Raw genomic sequence first — 20,367 nt, forward strand, 5'->3', positions numbered from 1 at the left:
ATGTGGGATTCCAAACAGTGTGTGATGTGCTGTTTTATTTGTTGGTATCACACGGAAAGCCAAAATAGCTCAGCTACTGACCAGGACCCCCATGAAAGAGGGGGTTCCCCCTGAACTCCAGACCACTCGAGTGCCACAGGCACTTCTAACCCTTTCAAACTCCACCTTTCATTCACATATCAGAATTGTCACCATAGTCTCACAAATACACAGTTTTTTCAACAAGCAACATGCCTCCTGCTGTGAAAATTAATTCACATAACAAAGAAACTGCGCTTTCAGCAAGCCACCTGAATTTAGGAGCTGATATTACCCCACAAAATCTCGAAGTACCAGCTGCCTTTCCCTGGAAGATGACTGAGCACAGCAGGTGAGTCTACAACGTACAACAGCTGAAACGAAAACCTCTGAGAGCCATCTCCAGTCTCGTCAGCACTGGCAAACACTCCAGCTGTCACTGAGAAGTCCCAGTTAGTGCCACCATCTTCAGAATCAATTTTCTTCTCTTTTCTTTGAACAAAATCTCTGTACCTTTGCAATTCTTTGTAAACGAGATGAAGAGAGCCAAGCATCCGATATGTAATCTGTTTGTCCAGGGTAGAACCAAATCCCCAAGATAATTTTTTTCTTATTTGAGTGGTCACATTGTGCTGATAATGTGAGAATGGAGTAGAGTCTGTTTCCTGTGTACTGAAGTTTTAGGAAAAATTCCAGCTTCTCTAGAAATTGAAGTCTTGTGCAGAAATCGGGGTGCAGCAAGGCAATGTTCTGCCTGAAGTTCCGTGGATCTGAGGAGCTGCTGGATGATGTTTGGGATGAGAAAGGTTCTTTGTCAGAAGCACACTCCATAATCCATTTTGAGAAAGATGCCTGGTTCCTTTGCTCATGAAAACAATAAGAGCATGCCATGCCCAGAGGTGTCATGATCTAATTTTCCAGGAATTGCTTAGTCTCTATTCCTAAGTTTAAGAAAGTTTTTGCAAACCAGTCATTGTCCTCAGTCCAAAGCATTTTGGTTTTATCCTTTATGGCAGCAGAAGCCTGTACTTGGCCCATTACACAAGAGGTAACAGCTGGGTTGGAAGAGGGATGTTTATCCATACACACAGCCAGCAGACACCAAAATCAGAATCCAAATGTTTTCTGGTCAGTGCCTGATGTCCAGAATACAGCTCCACTGTGAGAGAGGTGGTGCTTTTCCTCCAGGAGAAAAAAGAAGAAAAAACAAACAAAAAACCAAAACAAAACACAAAAAAGACCAAAGCAGAACACTGTTCTAGGGCTTGAAATGACTGAAAACAGCTAAAACCAACCAGGTCCTCCCCTTGGCAAACACCAACCACAGGAGAGTGTCAAGAGGCCTGCCAGTGCCCTCAGCTGTTTGGACCTGAGCATGAGCCACCTTTACCAAGGAGAGGAGGTCTTTCTTCAACACTAAACGGAGCCTGTCAGTTCTGCAGGAGTTCCCTTCACATCCTGCTCTGCCATTCCCTCGAGTTCATCTCCTCCGCGAGGCTGGGGCACCTGTCGGATGGTGCAGGGGGGCCTTCCCAGCAGACCCTCCCCTCCTTTGCAGGCAAACTGGTGAGTGTCCCAGTGCCAGACCTTCACAGCGCCGTCTCGCCCACGCAGACTTTGTAGGGGGATTTCAATTTCCTGCATCTAAAATGGACACCATCCTGTGATTTTTATCAGACAAAAGCACAGCACACTGAACAGAACCAAAGCCTAAAAGCACAGCACACTGAACAGAACCAAAGTCTAATCACCTAACTCATTCAGGCAGCCCAGGTGAACCCCGCATTTCAGACAATCACACTGTTGACCCACTGGCAGAAGGGAAAGCAGAGGTAGAGTGTTAGTTCCCTTAAGATCACACCACAGATGAGCAACAGGCAAGAACACATTCCCAGAGCCCTCCAGTTCAGATTTTTGCAATCAAATAATTCAATTAATTGATCAATTAATTCAGATTAATGCAATCAGAAGGTTCCAGATCTCCCGTACCTCTTTCTTACGTAGCAGTAGATGATGGCAAGTATTCCACTGGTCAGTATTCCTACACCAATTCCCACAGCTATGTAGCGCTCGTAAGAATCATGTGCATATGAATTTAGTGTTAAATGTTCACACCTTTCTCCATTATAACCTGCAAGGCACCTACAAAATAAATACACACCATGCAAACTTTATTCAGAACTTGTTATGCTTTCTATTTCAGATGCATGTTAGTTTTCATCAGTTTTAAACAAATCAGAAGTCCAAATGAGGATGGGCTGAACCTGGTGCTCAGTCAGAACCTCTTCCCTCCACCAAGACTACTAGTTGCCCCAGTTTATCTAGTTTAAAGCTAGCTCAAGTACTGCAGTCACAGCAGCAATGCAGTCTCAACATCCCCTCGTGGTGCAGGGTGTCGACTAAGAACACTGTGCTCTGATGATCCTTACCTGCTGCAATGTCTCCCAAGGCCAAAGCTGCCCAGTAAGGATCCTACAGAATTTTAAGGACATCATGGTCCTGATCGGTTTGTAGGCACTTGTGGAATAAGGGAGTTGCAGCTGACATTTTGGAAGATCCTGTCCCCTTCCTCTTGCCAACTGTGAAAATTTACTTATTCCTCTACTACTTACCAGCTGTGATTTGAAATGGCACCATGGCAGTGACCTACAAAGCTGTGAATTCCCCCCCTCCCTTCTTTAGTCCATTTACACTAGCACAGCATTACAGCCTCTTCAGCAGTCCCGAGCCGCCACAGGACTCGGGTCTGTGCCATATTTTAAGCTTGCAAGTACTTGACTGGCACTAAAAAGCTTCATTAGTACCATGTGGCAGATAGAAACAATGGCAGTGTTATTTTAGGAGAATGATACTAAAAAGCAGCATTCTTTACTTGCATATGGGTTTCCTCAGCTCGCTGTGGAAGGCACAGAGCCCATTGATACAATAGCTGTGGTGTTCCTCAAGGCAGGTCTGCATGAGCTTCAAGAGCTTTGGCTGCTCTGTGTAATCCACTGTGAAACAGAATAAAGTCATGTTAAGTTTAGCACCAAAAAATCACTTGAATATACTTTCACAACTGAAGCAGAACAGCCATTGTGTGCAGCAAACACTTAATACATCGATTTTACTGTGCTCTGTCTCGAGAGCAGATTCAATCAGCACGAAGCAGAACAAGCTGCTGAGACGTTCCAGCACGGCTTTGAGAGAGCACAAACTATAAATCAGTTGCTTGCTCTTGACAAATGTGTACAAAAATGATAATGGGAGATTCATCCAGGGTAACATTCGCATTATCCAACCTGCAATCCAAATAGGAAAATCATCCCAGGAATAGCAGGAGTTTAGGACACATGAAGAGCACTGCATTATTCTCTGTATCATTTCCAGTTGAATTCAAATTAATAGTTAATTCATTTTTTCTTTTCCTGCTCACAAGACAAACTACTGCACTTGTAGCACTCCTGCCTGCCAGCTCTGCAGCCATGAGGGAGGATGAATGGTGGGACTGCTCCCTCCTTCCTCCACGTTCTAATGTTAGCAGAGTGTCCAATGACACTAGTAAGCCCCCAAGACTGCCTGGATGATCTTCCAGTGCAAAAAGCTCAGTCCATGGCTACCTAGCTTCTGAACTCATACAAAATTCCAGGTCAGCAGGCACACTTCCTGCACAGAAAATGCTACCTTTTTCTCAGCCATGGTGGCTCAAATGGGAATAAAGAAGCCACGGGAGCAGGGGTGCGGCAGGTGGAGGGAAAGCTCCAAAGCTTCACCGTCACTGCAAGCATCTGTTCCAACTGGTCCCTCTACTCAGTTACTGGAATCACTGGTGGGGTGGGGTGTCCCAGTAATGCCTTACTATTTCAGGGGACTGCTTTAGTGGTGGCTGAAGGTGATTTCCTAACCAAGTGCATGTCAACACCAGCTTTCAGTTATGACCACAAGAAAAATAACATCATGCAGGAAGGTGACAAGGTCTGCTCGGAGTGACACAACAATGGTACAGCAAGCAGAACCCTTCCTTTCTGACTAAGTGCTGAATCAAGGTCTGGAGATACTACATGGAACCACTGCCATGGACAGAAGCCTCAAGCAATCCTGTGGGCAATTCACAATCCCACTACACATCTTTCAGGAGTAACACCACTGACCCCCTAAATTCCACATCATATTCCAGTTGGAGACATTTAATGGCAGAAATCTCCCCTGTGTGCTCTACTAAGCTGATTTTTTCTTTCTCCATCTGCAGCTTTATCACAGAGATGACAGGCGATGGCAGACAGCTGCTCTAGCTGAAGCAATTCACAACTTCAGCTGTGAATGATGTGGTTTGGACACCCAAAAGGCATGATGCTATCACTGATACTCAGATCAAACACAACTACTTTGAGAACAGTGCCCTCTCAAACCTGATAGAGTCATCAGACTTCCAGCTTAGCAAGAGGACTCAAGGAGAACAAGTAACAATTCAAATCTGATTGAAAAATGCCATGTTGGTTTACTACACTTCCTCAGGAAAAGCTACAGAGGTGGAAGAAACACATGTTGCTTTAAAACTAACTTCTAAGGGCTGAGAAAAGGGCATCTTACCCATTTTTGCAAGGAGAAAAAAAAATCACAAGTTTCTCTTCACATTGTGGACCCTAGAAACACAATGAAAGGGAACAAGTTGGTCTGACCCTAGAATTCAGGTCTGACTCTTTTCTGGCTGGCTCCCAGAATGTTGCTGACAATCTCCAGGGACAGGCTCAGGGCACAGTCAGCACAGGACAGGCCTTGAAGGGACAGACTTAAGGAAGAAGTTAAGAGAGGACAGATGTCAGGAAGAAAAGACAGATCTTGTGACAAGAGATGGGTGACACTACTGTGCTTGGGAGGACTGTACACTGCTCTCTGATGGGGAAAGCACGAAGGAAAACAAGGCACGTGGTCAACACAGCTGCAGAGTTGGGCTTGTCAAGGAGATGCAGGATGTAGGGGATCTGCAAAATCCCATTTTCAGTTAGGCCTAATGTACCTGCAGACCAAAGCTCTGCAGGGAAGAGTTTCAGAAAATAGGCAGTGGCACATTCACGTTTTCCCCAGGACTCACCTCAAACACTTGGGCACCAACTGTTTTGAATCTCCATTTAAGCACAAAGTGCAGTAGGAAATCACTAAAAATAACCCATCAAGTTCAGCCTTTAACCTGCAGTTCCTGCCACCCAAAGTACTACTCTTCTGCTAGACCCTGAGATGATGTCTATTGCACAGGTTTAATATTTCACTTCTGTCTCTGCCATAAAGGAAAAAAAAAACCAAACAAAAAAAACATGTGGAAGGTACAAATCCACACTGCAGAGGCATGAAATCCCCAGCCACCTCCCACTTCCACCGCCTGCGTTCCCACATCCTGAATCCCTCCTCACTCACACCAGCGCTGCCGAGAGGTGGCAGCCTCCTACTACCAACCCCCGCAGGAAACCTTGCTTCGTGCATGCCCGTGATCCTGTTCCCTGAGTGCTGCTGTTATTAGAATCCCAGGTCAGCCTGGAACAGCAGCCTGCCTAGAAAGCATGAGACAAACCAACACATTCCTCCGTCGCTGTCAGGAGGAAGAGCTTGGTCCGTTGTGGGTTTGCAGGATCAGATATTAAGTCTACACACAAAAACTGCATGTGCTAATTATTTTGGCATTGCAAAAGTACAACTGACCTCTGAAAGAATGTGTCTTGAAAACAAAAAAGAACGCTTTTCTAACCCACCCCAGAGCATTATGCTAATTCCTATCATACTGTCCACCTAAATACTAAACAAGCTGTGGAATAAACACGTCCATGTGCCCTTTCATGTCACGTGAGGAGAGCGAAACATGCAGTGTAAGCACTTGACAGCTGCCTGCAACTGAGTCATTCAAACAGATACAGCTGGCAAGAGCTGACATGAAATCCAGGCTACAGGCACTTGGAAGCCTGGGCTTGCCAAAACTGACAGACTGGCAACAAAGAGTCAGCCAGTAAGCCCAGGACAGCTCAGCCCTCAAATATGGTGCACCGGGGAGGAACGGGAGAGTACAAAAGGGGAGGGAGGGAGGGAAGGGGTCAGCCACAGGTTCAGAGCCGCCTTTACAGGCTGCCCAGAAAAACCAGCTGACAGCAACGAAGGGATCCCATTTTTTCCCCAGTGAAACCAAGCCCTTCCCTACTCCTGGCTGTCCATTTTGCTGTGAAGGCTCTGTTTCAGCCCCAACTGTGTCAGAAGTTCTGTATTCCTGCCGTGCCATTCCTCCCACCTCCTCTCCATGACCCTTCCTCCCACAGCTGATCACTGAGCCTAACATTCCCTATCCCCAGCACTGGTGACAAGTAAAGCCTATGTAACATACATAAGGAAAAAGGACATGATCTTGTAAATAGGAGGCAAAGGGATTGAGCAGAAATTAGTGATTTTCCACAGACTGCACCTCAGTCTCCTGAGGACTTGAATCCCACAAGAAACTGCCAGTTCCTCCAGTGGATACTGAACCAGGAATTCATTTTTTTAGAATCCACTATTATGAACCCCAGTTGCAAATCTTACTATAAACTTACACTGCATAGGAATAGGAGCTACCAGGAAACTTCAGAGAGATCCAGCCAGTTTTTCTGGTGGCATTTCTTTTTGAGCTTCCCTCTGGAAATGCTGTTTTCTAACTTTTCAGTGGTTTTGTAAAAGGCCCACCGGAATATACTTTTAACTCTCCACATAAACGTGTGCTTGAATGTTTTTGAACTTGTTTCTACCTCTGAGTGGAACACTCTCTAAGGGAAATGCTGGTATCCTGTTGACTACCACAGCCCCAGCTGTCATAAAGGTTCACAGGACAACTACAGATACGGCTGTGACCCTGTAAATAAGTCTCCTCTCTGTTAAAACATGACCCATCACTGCTGCTTTCTAGAAACAACACAAACAGGACACTTAATGAGCCACAACATATTTCCACTTCATTATCCTCCTGTTTGCTGTATGTAGCTCTGCAAGAACTGTGTCAGACACAGACACACTAAACCAGACCACAGTGCTTGAGTTGCTAAACCAAAGTACTGCGGTCAAAAATCAACATCTTCTTGACTTCACATGCATGTGTATGTGCATCCATGTTTTATGTACATATATATGAAACCCACATATACAGTATGTGTATGGCTGAATGTATATATAACACTGTACCACTATGACAGATCAGCAACAAAAACAAAGCAGCTTGACTTGTTCTAAGAAAAATAAAAATCTTATGGATCTACTAGAAAAGCTTGGAAGACATCCTGAGAGGACTTAGAATTAACAGCAGATGGTTTGTGTGCATATTTATGTGCTTTCTAAAAGTGCAAAGACATGAATAAGTATCACAGTTAGAACCCTTTCCTCCTTTACTGACCTGCCAAAACCTCAGACCCAGATGGCAGAGCTCTCCCAAAGCACTGACATCACCAGCACCTCAAGTAACATCAAGAATGCAGCTGGCAGGATAAACAGTGCTCTGCTCTCACATGTTGGCAGGCAAAGAGCTTGAGTTCACACTTCAGTCAGAAAAAAGAAAGGAACAAGGGAGAGAGCCAGCACTCTGAGGAGGGCTGTGGAAGCCACGACAGCCAAAAGCAAAACTGCAACAAAGAAAGAAACCACTGAGTAACAGTCATGAGAGGTATCGCTTGAAATTGTGCTTATTCATTCTCACTTCTGCACACCAAGGTGCACACTGAAGACAGATGGAAACCAGGCACCAGGTAAAAGTAACAGAAATTGCCATTAGAAATGCAGGTCATCTATCCCAATTAGCCCTGTCTTCTTCAAATTATAGCTGACTTGGGTTAAATGATCCTTCAGCTGGTTATCACGGAGCCTATCCCAGCTGGGTGGCAGCTCTGAGTACGGAGAGGTTTCGAAGGCTCCATGAAGAAAGCAGCTCATCTCACAAATAAAACACACAAATCCAACAGTGTCCAAGTGACAGGAGCACCACAGCAGCTAACGCCATAGATTTTGGTGGAGTTTTTTGTTTGGGTTTTTTTCTAATTGACAGATTAGCAAACAGAACAAAAAAGCAATACCTTCAGCGTTGTTTTTTGTCCAATTATTCCATAAGTCTGTGCTGAGGGATGAAGCAGTAATAGCTGACTCTTCACTCAGTGCCCCCATTGCTGTGTAATGCAAATAGATGCTTACTGGAACAGAAAAGCTCAGTATATCTATTCAAGGTTCATTTCACCTAGAAAGCACTTCATACAACATGCACTTCATACAACCCCCATACAAGGCAGCAATTTAATAACAATTCACTTAAAACATTTTTGCATCAAACTTCCTTTTGCCACGGCATAATTATGATTGTGAGAAAACAAACATACGGTTTTGCAAATTTCCCAAATACAAATCCATCCTGTTCTCCACTCTATTATCTTACACAATTTTACGACACAGGTATGTGTAACATACTACAACCTTACATCTCTTCACCAGCCTAAGCAGATTCTTTTCAAAGAATTCTAAATTATACCCTACCAGTTAAAATTTCATCTGGGTTTCAAACTGAAGTGGTTCTGCTTCGCAATGTCTCTGCACACTTCCCACCCCACTGCTTATTTCCAGAAGAGGCCAACTATTGTTCAACAAAGCCCTGGATCTTATGACATGGAAAAGCTTCCTCCAAACCTACCTTTCAGCAAAATATAGATTAGCATTCCAAATGCCATGGCAGGCAGCTGCTTTAACACCTTCTCAGCTCTTCTTTCCAGGTGGCTCGCTTGCTGTGCTTATCTGTGCTCCCGTGTTTTCTCTTGCACTTATATGCCAGGAAGCGTCATCTCTTGTTCTCACCAATCAAGAAAAGGTGCATCTGGCAACAACCTCACCCCCCCGGGCAACCACACATTTATTTAGGAAACTGCTATTATCTAGCAATGGGATCAGGTTTTCTTTTGAAACCCTGGTTTCCTATTACCTGTGGGCATAATTGCGCAGGCAAAGGTACAGTTTTAGAGTGAGACCCAGAATCTGACAGAGCAGAGGAACGAAAACCAGCAAAACAGAGGTGAGCAAAATGAAAAATTACATGTTGTGAAAACGTAGTGTTTCCTTCCCTTCGCAGTGTAGGTGTTGTGTTACTTCCAGGAGGATATTCAGCCTCAGGATACTACTCTGGAGGTCAGGGTCCAGGGATCAGCCCCTGCTCTGCTCTGCTAGTGTTCCTCCCCCGGTCCTCCCTGTCCCTCAGTCCCCACCATCCAGAAGAGGAACTGTTCAAACAGCTAGTGCTGAGATTAGGAAGTGATCAGACACAAAGATAATGGATGATATTCTCCATCAGTGACTGCCAGCAAAAGGCCTTTGATCCCAGGCTCTGCAAGCCTGAGGGGTGTGCTAATCTCTTTCCATTCAGCCTGGCCATGCACAACTCTAGGAAGCAAGGCAGCCCACTGATATCCACGAGGCCTGGATTGCTGGCTGGAGATGTGGGGCAGAAGTCCAGAGCTGGCAAAGCACAGGCATTGAGGAAACACAGACTGAAAGAGCAGGTAAGCTGTTGCCTCCTGTATCAGGAGATCCCTTCACTACTGCCAGAAAAGCCTATCTCTGCCTCTCCATCAAGAGACTGTGCATAATGAGAACAACTGCACTTTTTACACCATGTGATTGCAGGTCTCTAGCACATACCTGTCAAACACATTTCTTATACTAAACCACTCTCCACAGCCCCAAACACCGTCTAACTTCCTTGGACGCAGGCAGCTTGGAATGACTAGGACTGGTCTCCGAAGGATACTGGAGCAGATTATTGGAAAAACCCAGTTCAATAATATACACGGACATCAACAACCTGACTCTCACCAAAGAGGAGCTACACCCTTCACTCCAGCAACTTCCTTTCTCAACTGTGAGCTCCAAGCAACAACAACATTTCACAATTTTTATATTTTAAAACCAAAAAGCTTCTAATAGATGCCCTAATAACTGGTCAGCTCCAGTTCTCCCTCTCCACTGCGCTCTCCCCAGTGATCTGCAGGATTACATCTAACCACTTCACATGTTAAGGGAAAAACACAAGCTAGTTATGCACATTTTAATTATGCGTTTTCCTGCTCATGGACTGCATTCCAGGAGGCTATTCCCTTCCTTTGCTATCCTGAATTGCTGCATGCCTGCACGCTGATCAAGTGCCCTGCACACTTCCCAGACAGACAGGGGTGTTTATGCCTACCTGGATAACCTCTGCTATCAGTCCCAAGCAGGGATAAGGCTCATGAGCCTTGCTTTCAACACACAGCTGCACAATGGGAGTTTAATCCAGCCTGAATCCAACAGGAGGCTTTGTCATGAGGCAACACACTGGGTGTGGTAGGCCTGGGACCAAGCTGTAGTGGGCAAGGCCGCGCTCTGTCCAACACACGGTGTTCATACTTGGACCGGGCTTGACCAGGTTGTGCACACCAGCATGCTTTTTGGATTGGTTCATGGGCCCTTCCCTCTGGATGCTCCTTCTGGATGTTCTCCCAGTGGAGAGTACTCTCACTGGTGGGTCTGGCAGCTCTGAGGACAGCACACTGTGGAGCAAAGCCTGGGTCTCACTAGCTGAGAAAAGGGAAACAGCTTACGATGCACAACAATGTGTTTGTAGGGCATGACAGAAGCAGGCTCGCTCAAAGGACAGGAGCACAGCACCAGAAATGGTTATTCTGCCAAAACATGCAGAGACAATCAGGGTTAAATCAACAAAAGCAAACACGAATCTAGAAGAGTAATGCAAACAGCCAGACACAGCAACGACTGAACATGCAAGGCTTTCATTTGCTGTGCTCCAAACACACACACAAACAAGAGAAAAACACAACTACCCCCAAAACTCCATCAACATTTTTCACCAAGACTAATGAAACAGTGAACAAGTTTTATTCCATCTTTCAGTCATGGGTTGATCAGTCCAAGCATAGTCTCCATAGGTGCCTTGACTCTCCTAACATTTGTATTACCACTTAAATTTAAATAGACAAGTGTCTGCACTATTGCCATTGTATATTTTGTAATAATTCTGTCAAACTTTTGCAAACACTGCATTAAGGCAAACTCTCTGGAAGTCCATCACAAGAACAGTCAGCATGGAAGGGATGCTCCACCTTGGCTCTTTTATTACAGTAATTGCATTTTTCTGTTTAATGCAATAGTATTTAGCCACAAATTTTTCTTTCCTCTTTCAAGTTATCTATAGACCACCAGCAAACATCTAAGGCTCTTGATGAAAATAAATCAGTTATCCCAACTGAGACAAAAACACGAAGATAAAAAGTCCCAACTGGCTCCCACTGCCTTCAGTGGGAATGCAAACAGTGCACACACTCAGCTGAACAGGCATCTCAGCATTAACTCCACTCCAACTTGTACACTGCATGAGACTATGCTAGATCCATCCAGCGACTAAAGTTTTGGGAATAGAAACATACTGATCTTATCCCATATAGTCCTCTTTAAGCAGCAAAACATTGTGGCCATTGAAGCCAAGCCTTACAACATGGAATAAAAAAAAAAGCCTTGTCACGCAGCTCCAGAAAATAAGGGAATATAATTAAATGGCTTTAAATTCCAACACAAATATTCTGTCATGGATAAAGTTTTGGTTTGCTCTTCCTCTTCACCCGCTGCCCCACTATACTGCACATACGCAGTAACGTCAACTACATTTCATCTAAGTTAAGTCAAATCCAGCCCAGTCAACTGTTCAGTTTGGGAGGTTTTTTTGTGAGATGAGGAGACTACGCACCAAAACATTTTGTCCAGATATGAAAATAAAATAATTCAGGCCTCCATTCTACCTACTTATTCATGCTTACCTCTTGCAGATGTTTAAAATCAGAATTTCACCAGCATTCAAGTTTACTTGGCTATTTTAAAACATTTACTGAACATTTGCATTCACGTCAACATTACTGCCTGGCAGCTGACACAAACACTGCAGTCTCTCACTCCTTTTGCAACTGAGATTTCTGCTGCTAGCTCTAAGTGTTTAAAACAAAAAAATATTTCAAGACTTCGAACTACATCCAGAGTGTTTTGTGACCTCAGAACTCGAATCATATATTTAAAAGATATCTCGCATGTTGAAACTCAGTTTTCATACTATTTGATCAAACCTGAGGGTCCCAAGTGCTTACAAGCCCTTGGTACCTGCACCAGTGCAAGTGTACAGTTGTAATTCATGCTTCATTCTTCATTCTCAAACACATACAACATAACTGTGCAGGTTGCATTCTCCAACTCATTTTTGCTTACAATATGCTAGGAGGAGGTAACACAAAGTATTTCAACATTTTGTAAACCATCAGGTTTAGCACACTTGACATGAAAAAATAAATACAATGCAGAAATAAATATATTTGTAGTAAAAAATAGACATTTTGTGTATCAATAAATAGAACAACCCAGATTCGTCTTCCAAGGTAGACCATTTCCTCTAGTAAATGAGCTTTTTAGCAACTAGGAGTGTGTTCTTCAGAAGCATTGCAACAGTCATAGGTCCTACCCCTCCCGGCACTGGAGTGATAAAGCCAGCCTTCTTCTTCACTTCTAAGAGAAAACAGAAATAGGCATTGGCTAAGAATGTTTCCAGAATGGTTTTCCCCCTTTCCCTGCCCACAAATGCCCAGCTGGTGAGGAGCACAAAGAAGTGTGACTGGGCAGGTACTGCAGAGCACAGGACAGGCCCAGGCAGAAGTGTTACTGCAGTGACAGAAGTGCAAGGTACTGCTAAGCTGAGTATTAGTACTCCTGGGGCAGGCTGTCACCACCTGTCCCACCTGAGCTACCTGCAGCAGGCTGCCCTTTCCCCACGGCAGCGACACTCAACACAGACATCCTGGGATCACAGAAGGGAACTTGAAATTGCAAAGGGAGAAAGTACAGCTTTGAACAGAAAGGAAAGAGTTACAGCTGAATTAGCTCCAACCATGAACCACACCAGACTATCCAAATTTAGTGCACACCTTGAATGCTTGTGTTGAGGCAAATATGCACCAATTAATTTTTGTAAGCACTCAAGTTAACCTATTTGTATGAGGAATTAATGTAATGTAGCAATAAATCCTGACTTGATATTTTTATATACTGTGCAAAATGCCATTGACTGGAGTTGCAAGCTGCTTGCAAAGCAATTTTGTGCAACTTCCTGGGAACTAATCACATAAAAAACTGTAAGGAGCAGTTATTTATTAATGATAGTCAGTCCAAAGAGCCTTTTACTAACCTGGTTACTACCGAGGGGTTTTTTTTCAGGTGTCACTGTGAGAGGTGTTTTGTTTGTTAGTTTGGGGGTTTTTTTGGCTTGCTTAGTAATAATTTTTTGTGGGTAACTCACGCCCCACTTTCAAAAGCATTGTTTTTCCAAAAGGCACACACACAAGACAACTGAGCAAGCAGAACTGACACGAGCACATTCAATTCCACTGAAGTCACTACAGAGCAGACTGTGTGTCTGGCCATAAGAGATTGAGGGATGGAAAATTTGGCACCTAGGTTTGGAACAAACAAGATAAGCTGCTCCTGCTGCAAGGATATTCATCTTGAATCTATGTGGTGCTTAATTGTCGGGAATAAAAAGGTCTCAAAAAAAACATATCAGAAGAGAATTTGAGGAACTGGATATTGGGAATTTTTTTTTGAAAGAATATTTATTAGATTTGGAAGAGGGGGTTAAAAGAAATTAATCAAATGCTGTCTGAACTCCCCATGGCAGGGACATAATGAGAGCATTCGCAGAAGTTAACGGCGAATATCTCACTGAACTGAAGAACAGAAGAAGATTAAGGCTCATTGAGGAGAGATGGTAATTACAACTGGGAGGGTTTTAATTACTCAGTTGACTGGTACCACCAGCTATACCGTTAAAATATATGAAAAGGAAAACAATTTGCAATGCGGTTTTTTTAACATGTAAAATATAACAAATTCAGACTTCATATGGCAGTTCCTCTTAATATCCTCAAACACAAATAATTTGTCTTTTTAATAGTCATCATGTTTTGAACTATCCACCATTTGAGATTGGTGCTTATCGTTAATACACTTACTGTGAATTCTCAGATTAATATCCTAATGATTGAAATGTACCCACATCTGAAGGAAACACAGACATTAACAGTGACAATACTGTAGGCACTTCAAAATGGAATACATTTGTTTCCACGGCAATGTCACATACCTCTTTCTGTGCTGTTACTCAGACTTCTCCTGTCTTACCTACAAGGAGGGACAATCCACAACTAGATGGTGCCTTTCCTGAAGAAAGCCTTCTAATGAGTATCAGGTACAACATGTATTGCCTGTGATGTTAGTAACCCTCGTCAGCAGGAAAAACACAGTGCACTGTTTTCCCAAGTTGCTGGGGAATTCCTCTACCCATACTCTGTCATTATGGAAATCCCTGTGAGTCGGTGTGGCAGAAGCCATACTTTGTGTCAGTTAGCATAAAACCATCCAGACAGTTTATTCACAAAAGCTGATCCACATTTTCAAATGCACAACAGGTGTCTGTGCTGGGGAAACTACTGTCTGATAAGTTGTCATCGGTAAGAGTAAATACCAAAGCGGCCAAATACCGTGGCCTTCAAAATTGTAAATAGATTTTCCTTTCCTGGTCAAGTGCAGTAGGCCAAAGCACAGTTCCCAGACAGCACTTGAGTGTGACTGATCTCGTGTAGGCAGGTGAGGTGTTGTGCTGTCAGTTCCTTCAGATCTTGTTTCTGCTTCACAGGAATAGTCTAACTTTGTCCCCAGCCTTACTTCTGCTTTCTCCTGATGTGTGCTGGTCTCCCAAGCCTTCCCCTCCAACCTGGAAAATGCTGGTATGCAAATTAGGTGCCTATGGAGGAGGAGCTGCTATTTTGCAGCTTCTGGAGAACCTTGAAATCCTCCTTTGATTCTTCAGAACAAATGAAATGTAGATTGTTTCCTTGAAAAACAGGATCCACAGCTTTGTAAACAGCTCTTCATTCCTTGGTTCCTTTAAAGCTGAGGACATCAGACACCTAATAGGGTTAATCACACAAACCAAGAGCAAGTCTCAACCTGAAGGCAGTTCTGGGTCTTGTGCATCTGCATTAAGTGATGCAGAGTAATTCCTGCCTAAGCACTGTTTCCACACAGCTTTACAAGTCCCTGTAAAGCTACACCAGATCACTGCATCCCTGCAGCACCGCCTAAGCGTGAAATCACGTGCTCAGCACTCACAGCAGATATCCCATGTTCAGCTCCACACGCTCTGGGATTTGGCTCACTACACTGTGGAATACCAACAAGCAAGCAGCTACCCCATTTCTCAGAGTTCCTTCTTTTGCATATTGGCCCTGTTTCTCTTACTGCACCTGTTTTAACTGCAATATAAAGGAAAACAAAGGAATTATGGCCCAGTACTATAATTCTAACAGTGCATTATTTCCCTCTCCAGTACCTCTAAAAGCCAAGCGACAGAGGCATCCTGAGCAGAGAAACCCAGCGTGAGATTACGCACCACAGCTTCTCCGCATTCAGCTAATTAGCACAGACAGGTGGATGGGATGTCGTGGTAGCCCTGGGATAATAAGTGCTGGCAGCAAAAATGCAAAATATCACAGATTACTTAGTGAGGCCCCTGTACGACATCCTCTTGTCCAGAGAAGAACCTGACCTGGGCCACCCAGCAGCTTACTGCCACCACCCAGCCACCAGCCAGCCTGGCTGCCACTGCCTAAGGCCAACCTTCTGCTGGATTCCTTGCACTCATGGAGCACAACAGCAGGCAATGCTTTCCCTGATGTTTGCAGGGCAGCAGTACAGTGGCACAATTCCACAGACTGGAGTTTTACTAATTGCAAAATGAATGCCAGTTCTTCAAAATCACCTGAGAAATGAACTAACTAAAGCTATAGCAAAAGCAGCTGGAACATCCATGTTCTATTTTCCTGACCACTGTCTGGAAAAGCTGCACACAGAGCTAATTTGGAAAGGATTCAATAACTGAGGAGCAGCCCACAGGCAGGCAGGTATCACAGTGAACGCGGAGCGGCAGCAGACACCTGTCAGAAGCAGCTGCTGTCACAGAGCCTGGGTTTCCGGCACACTGCAGCTGAGGTACAGCTGTAGGACCACCATTTCCATTCATAAACTGCATTTGAAGGTTATCATGGGTTGATCTCATTCAAAGGAAATTCATAATATACGCCCATCACCTTGCACTACTGCCATCACTAATTGAGGCATCTCTTCTGCTGTTCAGCACAGGGAACGCCTCCCTGCTCCTGGTGGTACCCATTTTCCAGAATCTCTTCCACACTGGCAAGTCCAATTGAACAGTTCTCATGTACAGGGCCAGGAGCTGGGCTCGATGATCCTCATGGGTCCCTTCAAACTCGGCATCTTCTATGATATTGCAACTACTTCACCTACAAAGGTCTTACACAAAAGATTTCTTTTTTACATAAGCACCTAATAAAGACTCGACAGCCAGCACTGCCATCTGTTTGTCCAAAATATGGAAGGAATTGTAAAGAGATACAGGTAACTTGGTTTCAAGGGCATTTCCAGTTCCAGTTTCAAAGGTGAGTTACTATGCTGGTGTGTTACTACCCTGCTCTACCAGTCCCTCCTGCAAATTTTTGGTGTTCCACCCAAAAAAGCCGTTCCAGCTAAATGTTCTGGGTAAGTTGTTCCTTTATTTCATGTTCCTGGTCCTTGTAGCCCTCCTCCTCCCTTGGCAGTAAAGCTGTGGCAACAAAAGCCCTATAAAACAGGGCCAAATACACCCACATGTGCACTCTCCTCTTCATAGAAACAGGTCTCCCTTTCTGTGACTGCAACATGCTGCCCTAGACCACAGGTTCTGGCAAATTCTTAACATGAGCAGAGGTCCTCTCAATGTGCTGGTTATACATGGAGAACTGCAGAAGCAGTTTAAAACCTCCCTGCAGTATCAGGCTGGGTACTCCAGTGCTTCGCAGCTGACCTCCACATGCACAGTGTTCTCCAGTCTTGTTCTTTCAGATACCTTGGAACTGCCCAGTAAACTATGCCAGACAAAAACTCCATCGTTTTTTATGTGGAAATAAAATTATTATTATGTGGGGTATCAAAATAAAGAGACGTGGGGATGTGGGAAATCACAAATATTGTTTAAAGACACTTAATAATTGTTGCAAATAAGTGTTGCTCAAAGAGTGCCTCTGGGCATTTTTTACATTGAATTTAATAATGAAAAACATTAAAAAAAATTGAAATGGTATCCTTTTGTTGTTAAAGATGTAACACCTTCACTGTCTAACCTACCTCACAGAGATTAGAAGATGGCATCTAAGTATTGCTTGGATATGACAGTTGAATCAAAACAGCTTCCAGCCACCTAATAACTTAATTTCCACTACAGGAGCTTTTCAGCCAGGAGATCTGGTGAAAGAAGCCATTGCTATCTATTTCTATATACGAAATTTGACCTTTGATTGCCCAGTTAAACCTTTGCTCTTCTCACAGCCACATTTTTCTACTTAATATGAGTGAAGACACAATAGATATTGGTGGGCTACAGGATGGTTAACAGGAGCCCTATGTCATGCCAGCCATTTATGTACCTGGCCTCAACCTGCAAAAATCATTTTCACTTGGACTTAAATATAAATTCAGTCAAGTGATCAAATGGAGGAAAAGGAAAAAATGATTCGCTACATGAACACACTGGCTTGTTCCATCTCCTGACTGTCAAATCAAATACTTGCCAAGGGTGGTTTACTTGTTAGTATTCAGAACTGTACACACTGGGATGTTTTTTGTTGTTGTTAGAGATTTAGTGAAACTTTCACCGATACCAATGAACCAACAACAATTTCCCTTTGGCAATGCACAGTGAAATGCTACTTGCAACTGTAGTGGCATAATCCAATCCTCCCTCTTTTTTGGATCTTCCCTCCCCCCAGGTAAAATCCTGAGAACAACCCACAGCAGACATGACGAGACAGATACAGCGCATTGCTGAAACTCTGAATCACAGCCCTGCCACTGAATCTACACCTATATTGCAGGCACAAGGTCTTGTGTTTGAAGAGAAACAAACATGAAGGATGTAGTTTCATGTTTCTCAAAGTTACAGCTTTTTTACTCCAATACCTGCTCAGGCAAAAAATTGTGAAAAATCTCTGTACTTTAGTTCAGTTCTGAAAACAGAAAATTGAACCTTTGATTTGTGACAGCATAAGCAAGATAAGAAAGGAAGAGAAACTTTTCAAGTTATCCTCCAAACGTGTGATTTTCCTTGAGCTCTGTTGTACACATCCACTTACGCATTTCCAAACACATGCTGAGACAGTGGCTCAGCTCCACTGGTGCAGGTGATCTCACACACTTTAACACAGGGGCATCGTGCACAAGGAGGAAAAGCAGCAGAACTCAGGGAGTGATGGAATCACAAACACACACAGCTGGCTACAAACATTCTGAATATAATTAAGCTTTGAGACATTAGGCCAGACAACATGTTAATAACTGTGAAAAAAACCTGTGGGTGATTTTCATACTTATCAAAATAAGGAACTGTTGAGAACCATTAATAATGTGGGTAAATGCTGCCTAAGCTTCCCACACTCAACTCTGCCAGTAAGCTTTAATTTTCAGCTCCAACAATCCTGCTATTCCAGTCTGGAACTCCTCCAGAGCAGAGACACTTCATCAAGTTATATTGTGAACTTGCTCTGCAACATGTTAAACATAAAAAAAGATCAATACAGAACAACAATTTTTATCTGCTACACTTGCCTGGACCAGGATGTTCAGCAGTTTAAGATGAACCCACATTACACCTTAGTGTAAAGGATAATTCCAAAGCCAAAGTTAACATTTGCACAGACAAGCACAGAGGGAGAGCGTAAGAGGAAGCTTGAGCAGCTGTGGTATAACAATGATTGCTATGAACAGTGGGAGACCCTCTGCTTGAGAGAGAGCAGATTGATTTTGATTTATTATTATTATTATCTATTATTTAGCAATTGTTTGAATTGATTACTCTTGAAACACTTCACAGACACAAAAGATGAAAGAAACAGGGAGAGAAGCAACTTCTGCACCACATTGACAGAAGAACTCATCTGTGCCTCTTAAAGGTTGCTGTTCCTGTAATTAAAGGCAACACTTTCTCTCTCAAATAACATAGCCTTTTTCAAAAGGAGACAGATTGCATTATTTCAGTAAATAAATGACAAAAAATTTCTGCAAATAATGTCTCATTTGAGACACTGCCTATTCCAAGTATTTACCTTAAAGGAATCCTCTGAACTTCAATATATACAGATTTGTACAAAGTGTTTTACTGACCTTCAAAGTCCACATCCCCAACTAATTTGGTTTTTCCTGTAAGAGGATCATGGATATGGTTGATGCCTACATCAATCACAGCTGCACCTTCTTTGACCATATCAGTAGTAATCAGCTTTGGGACACCTGGAATCAGCAACAACATATTGGATTAACACGGCCACGTAGTCTTAGGTCATCAGTTTTGAATAAGATGAAGGGGTGTGCATGCACAGGTATGAATGCACATGACAGAACACAATTCTTTCACTTCAATGTTGCTTGATAAGTCCCACACTGAAAACAATTGTTCCTCAACTGCACAGTTTGTAACTGCTACAACTACAGAAAAAAAGAAAAAGACTTAAAAAAACCCCTCACCAAAGCTGTGCCATGGAAGTGGTTTAGGTTCAGGAAACACACTTGACTAATAAGCAATTTTAACTGCTTTGGCAATCCCAGCATATGACACTGACCTTCCAGAGGGGAGGTCCTACAACACACCATGGCCTGTTATTTATAACAATTTAGGAGACCCCTCTACACCTGACCAGAGAGGCCCGGCCTCGGCATTGCTCACCTTCATCACCTTCCAGTGGGCAACAGCTCTGTAGTGTCTGGGGTAGGATCCACAAAAAGGAAAAGAAACCAAATCCATCTGGTTGGAAACTGCAGTTTTACTGGGGGCAAGCACTGGCATACGAGGTTTTGGCTTCCTGTCAAGTGCTGCAGCACAGCCAGACATTTGGATACAGGCAATACAAGAACCTTCCTTGCTCTCCATTTCTCACTCCCCCATAGGACACCAGCTTGAAACTCTGCTTCGCACATTGAGCAAGCCAAGACTTTACATTCTTTCCTATCCCCCTGGATAACATCTGGCTGCGTCTCCTTCATCCCGCTCTGATGCAATCCATGGCAAGCCGGCTGGTAGCTGGATAATGCCTCAGCCTCATGGGGGTAAATGATGTGTGTCTGATAGGGCTGGAAGCACATTAACGGAAGCTGCACAGTTACACCCTTTGTAAAATGGTTTGATAATAGGCCAAATACTTA

The 20,367-nt window shown here is 43.6% G+C and overlaps 1 protein-coding gene across 2 annotated transcripts in view; it reads right to left on the bottom strand.

The window, feature by feature from the left end:
- Positions 1 to 126: 126 nt before the first annotated feature.
- Positions 127 to 20,367, bottom strand: part of LOC116785669 (probable bifunctional methylenetetrahydrofolate dehydrogenase/cyclohydrolase 2) — a 36,649-nt gene continuing 16,408 nt past the window's right edge. The window contains exons 7-11 of one of the 2 annotated variants that reach the window (XM_032685609.1): positions 19,333 to 19,458; positions 8,070 to 8,159; positions 2,891 to 3,011; positions 2,008 to 2,160; positions 127 to 1,662 (exon numbers count right to left, since the gene is read on the bottom strand). In XM_032685609.1, the coding sequence (XP_032541500.1) occupies positions 1,608 to 1,662; positions 2,008 to 2,160; positions 2,891 to 3,011; positions 8,070 to 8,159; positions 19,333 to 19,458 (545 nt within the window). In that variant the 3' untranslated portion in view covers positions 127 to 1,607. Of the gene's footprint in view, positions 1,663 to 2,007; positions 2,161 to 2,890; positions 3,012 to 8,069; positions 8,160 to 10,883; positions 12,574 to 19,332; positions 19,459 to 20,367 lie in introns of those variants that run through there. The other variant, XM_032685607.1, reaches the window with a different exon arrangement.

This window comes from Chiroxiphia lanceolata, chromosome 4, assembly GCF_009829145.1.
Source record: "Chiroxiphia lanceolata isolate bChiLan1 chromosome 4, bChiLan1.pri, whole genome shotgun sequence".
Lineage (NCBI taxonomy): Eukaryota > Metazoa > Chordata > Aves > Passeriformes > Pipridae > Chiroxiphia > Chiroxiphia lanceolata.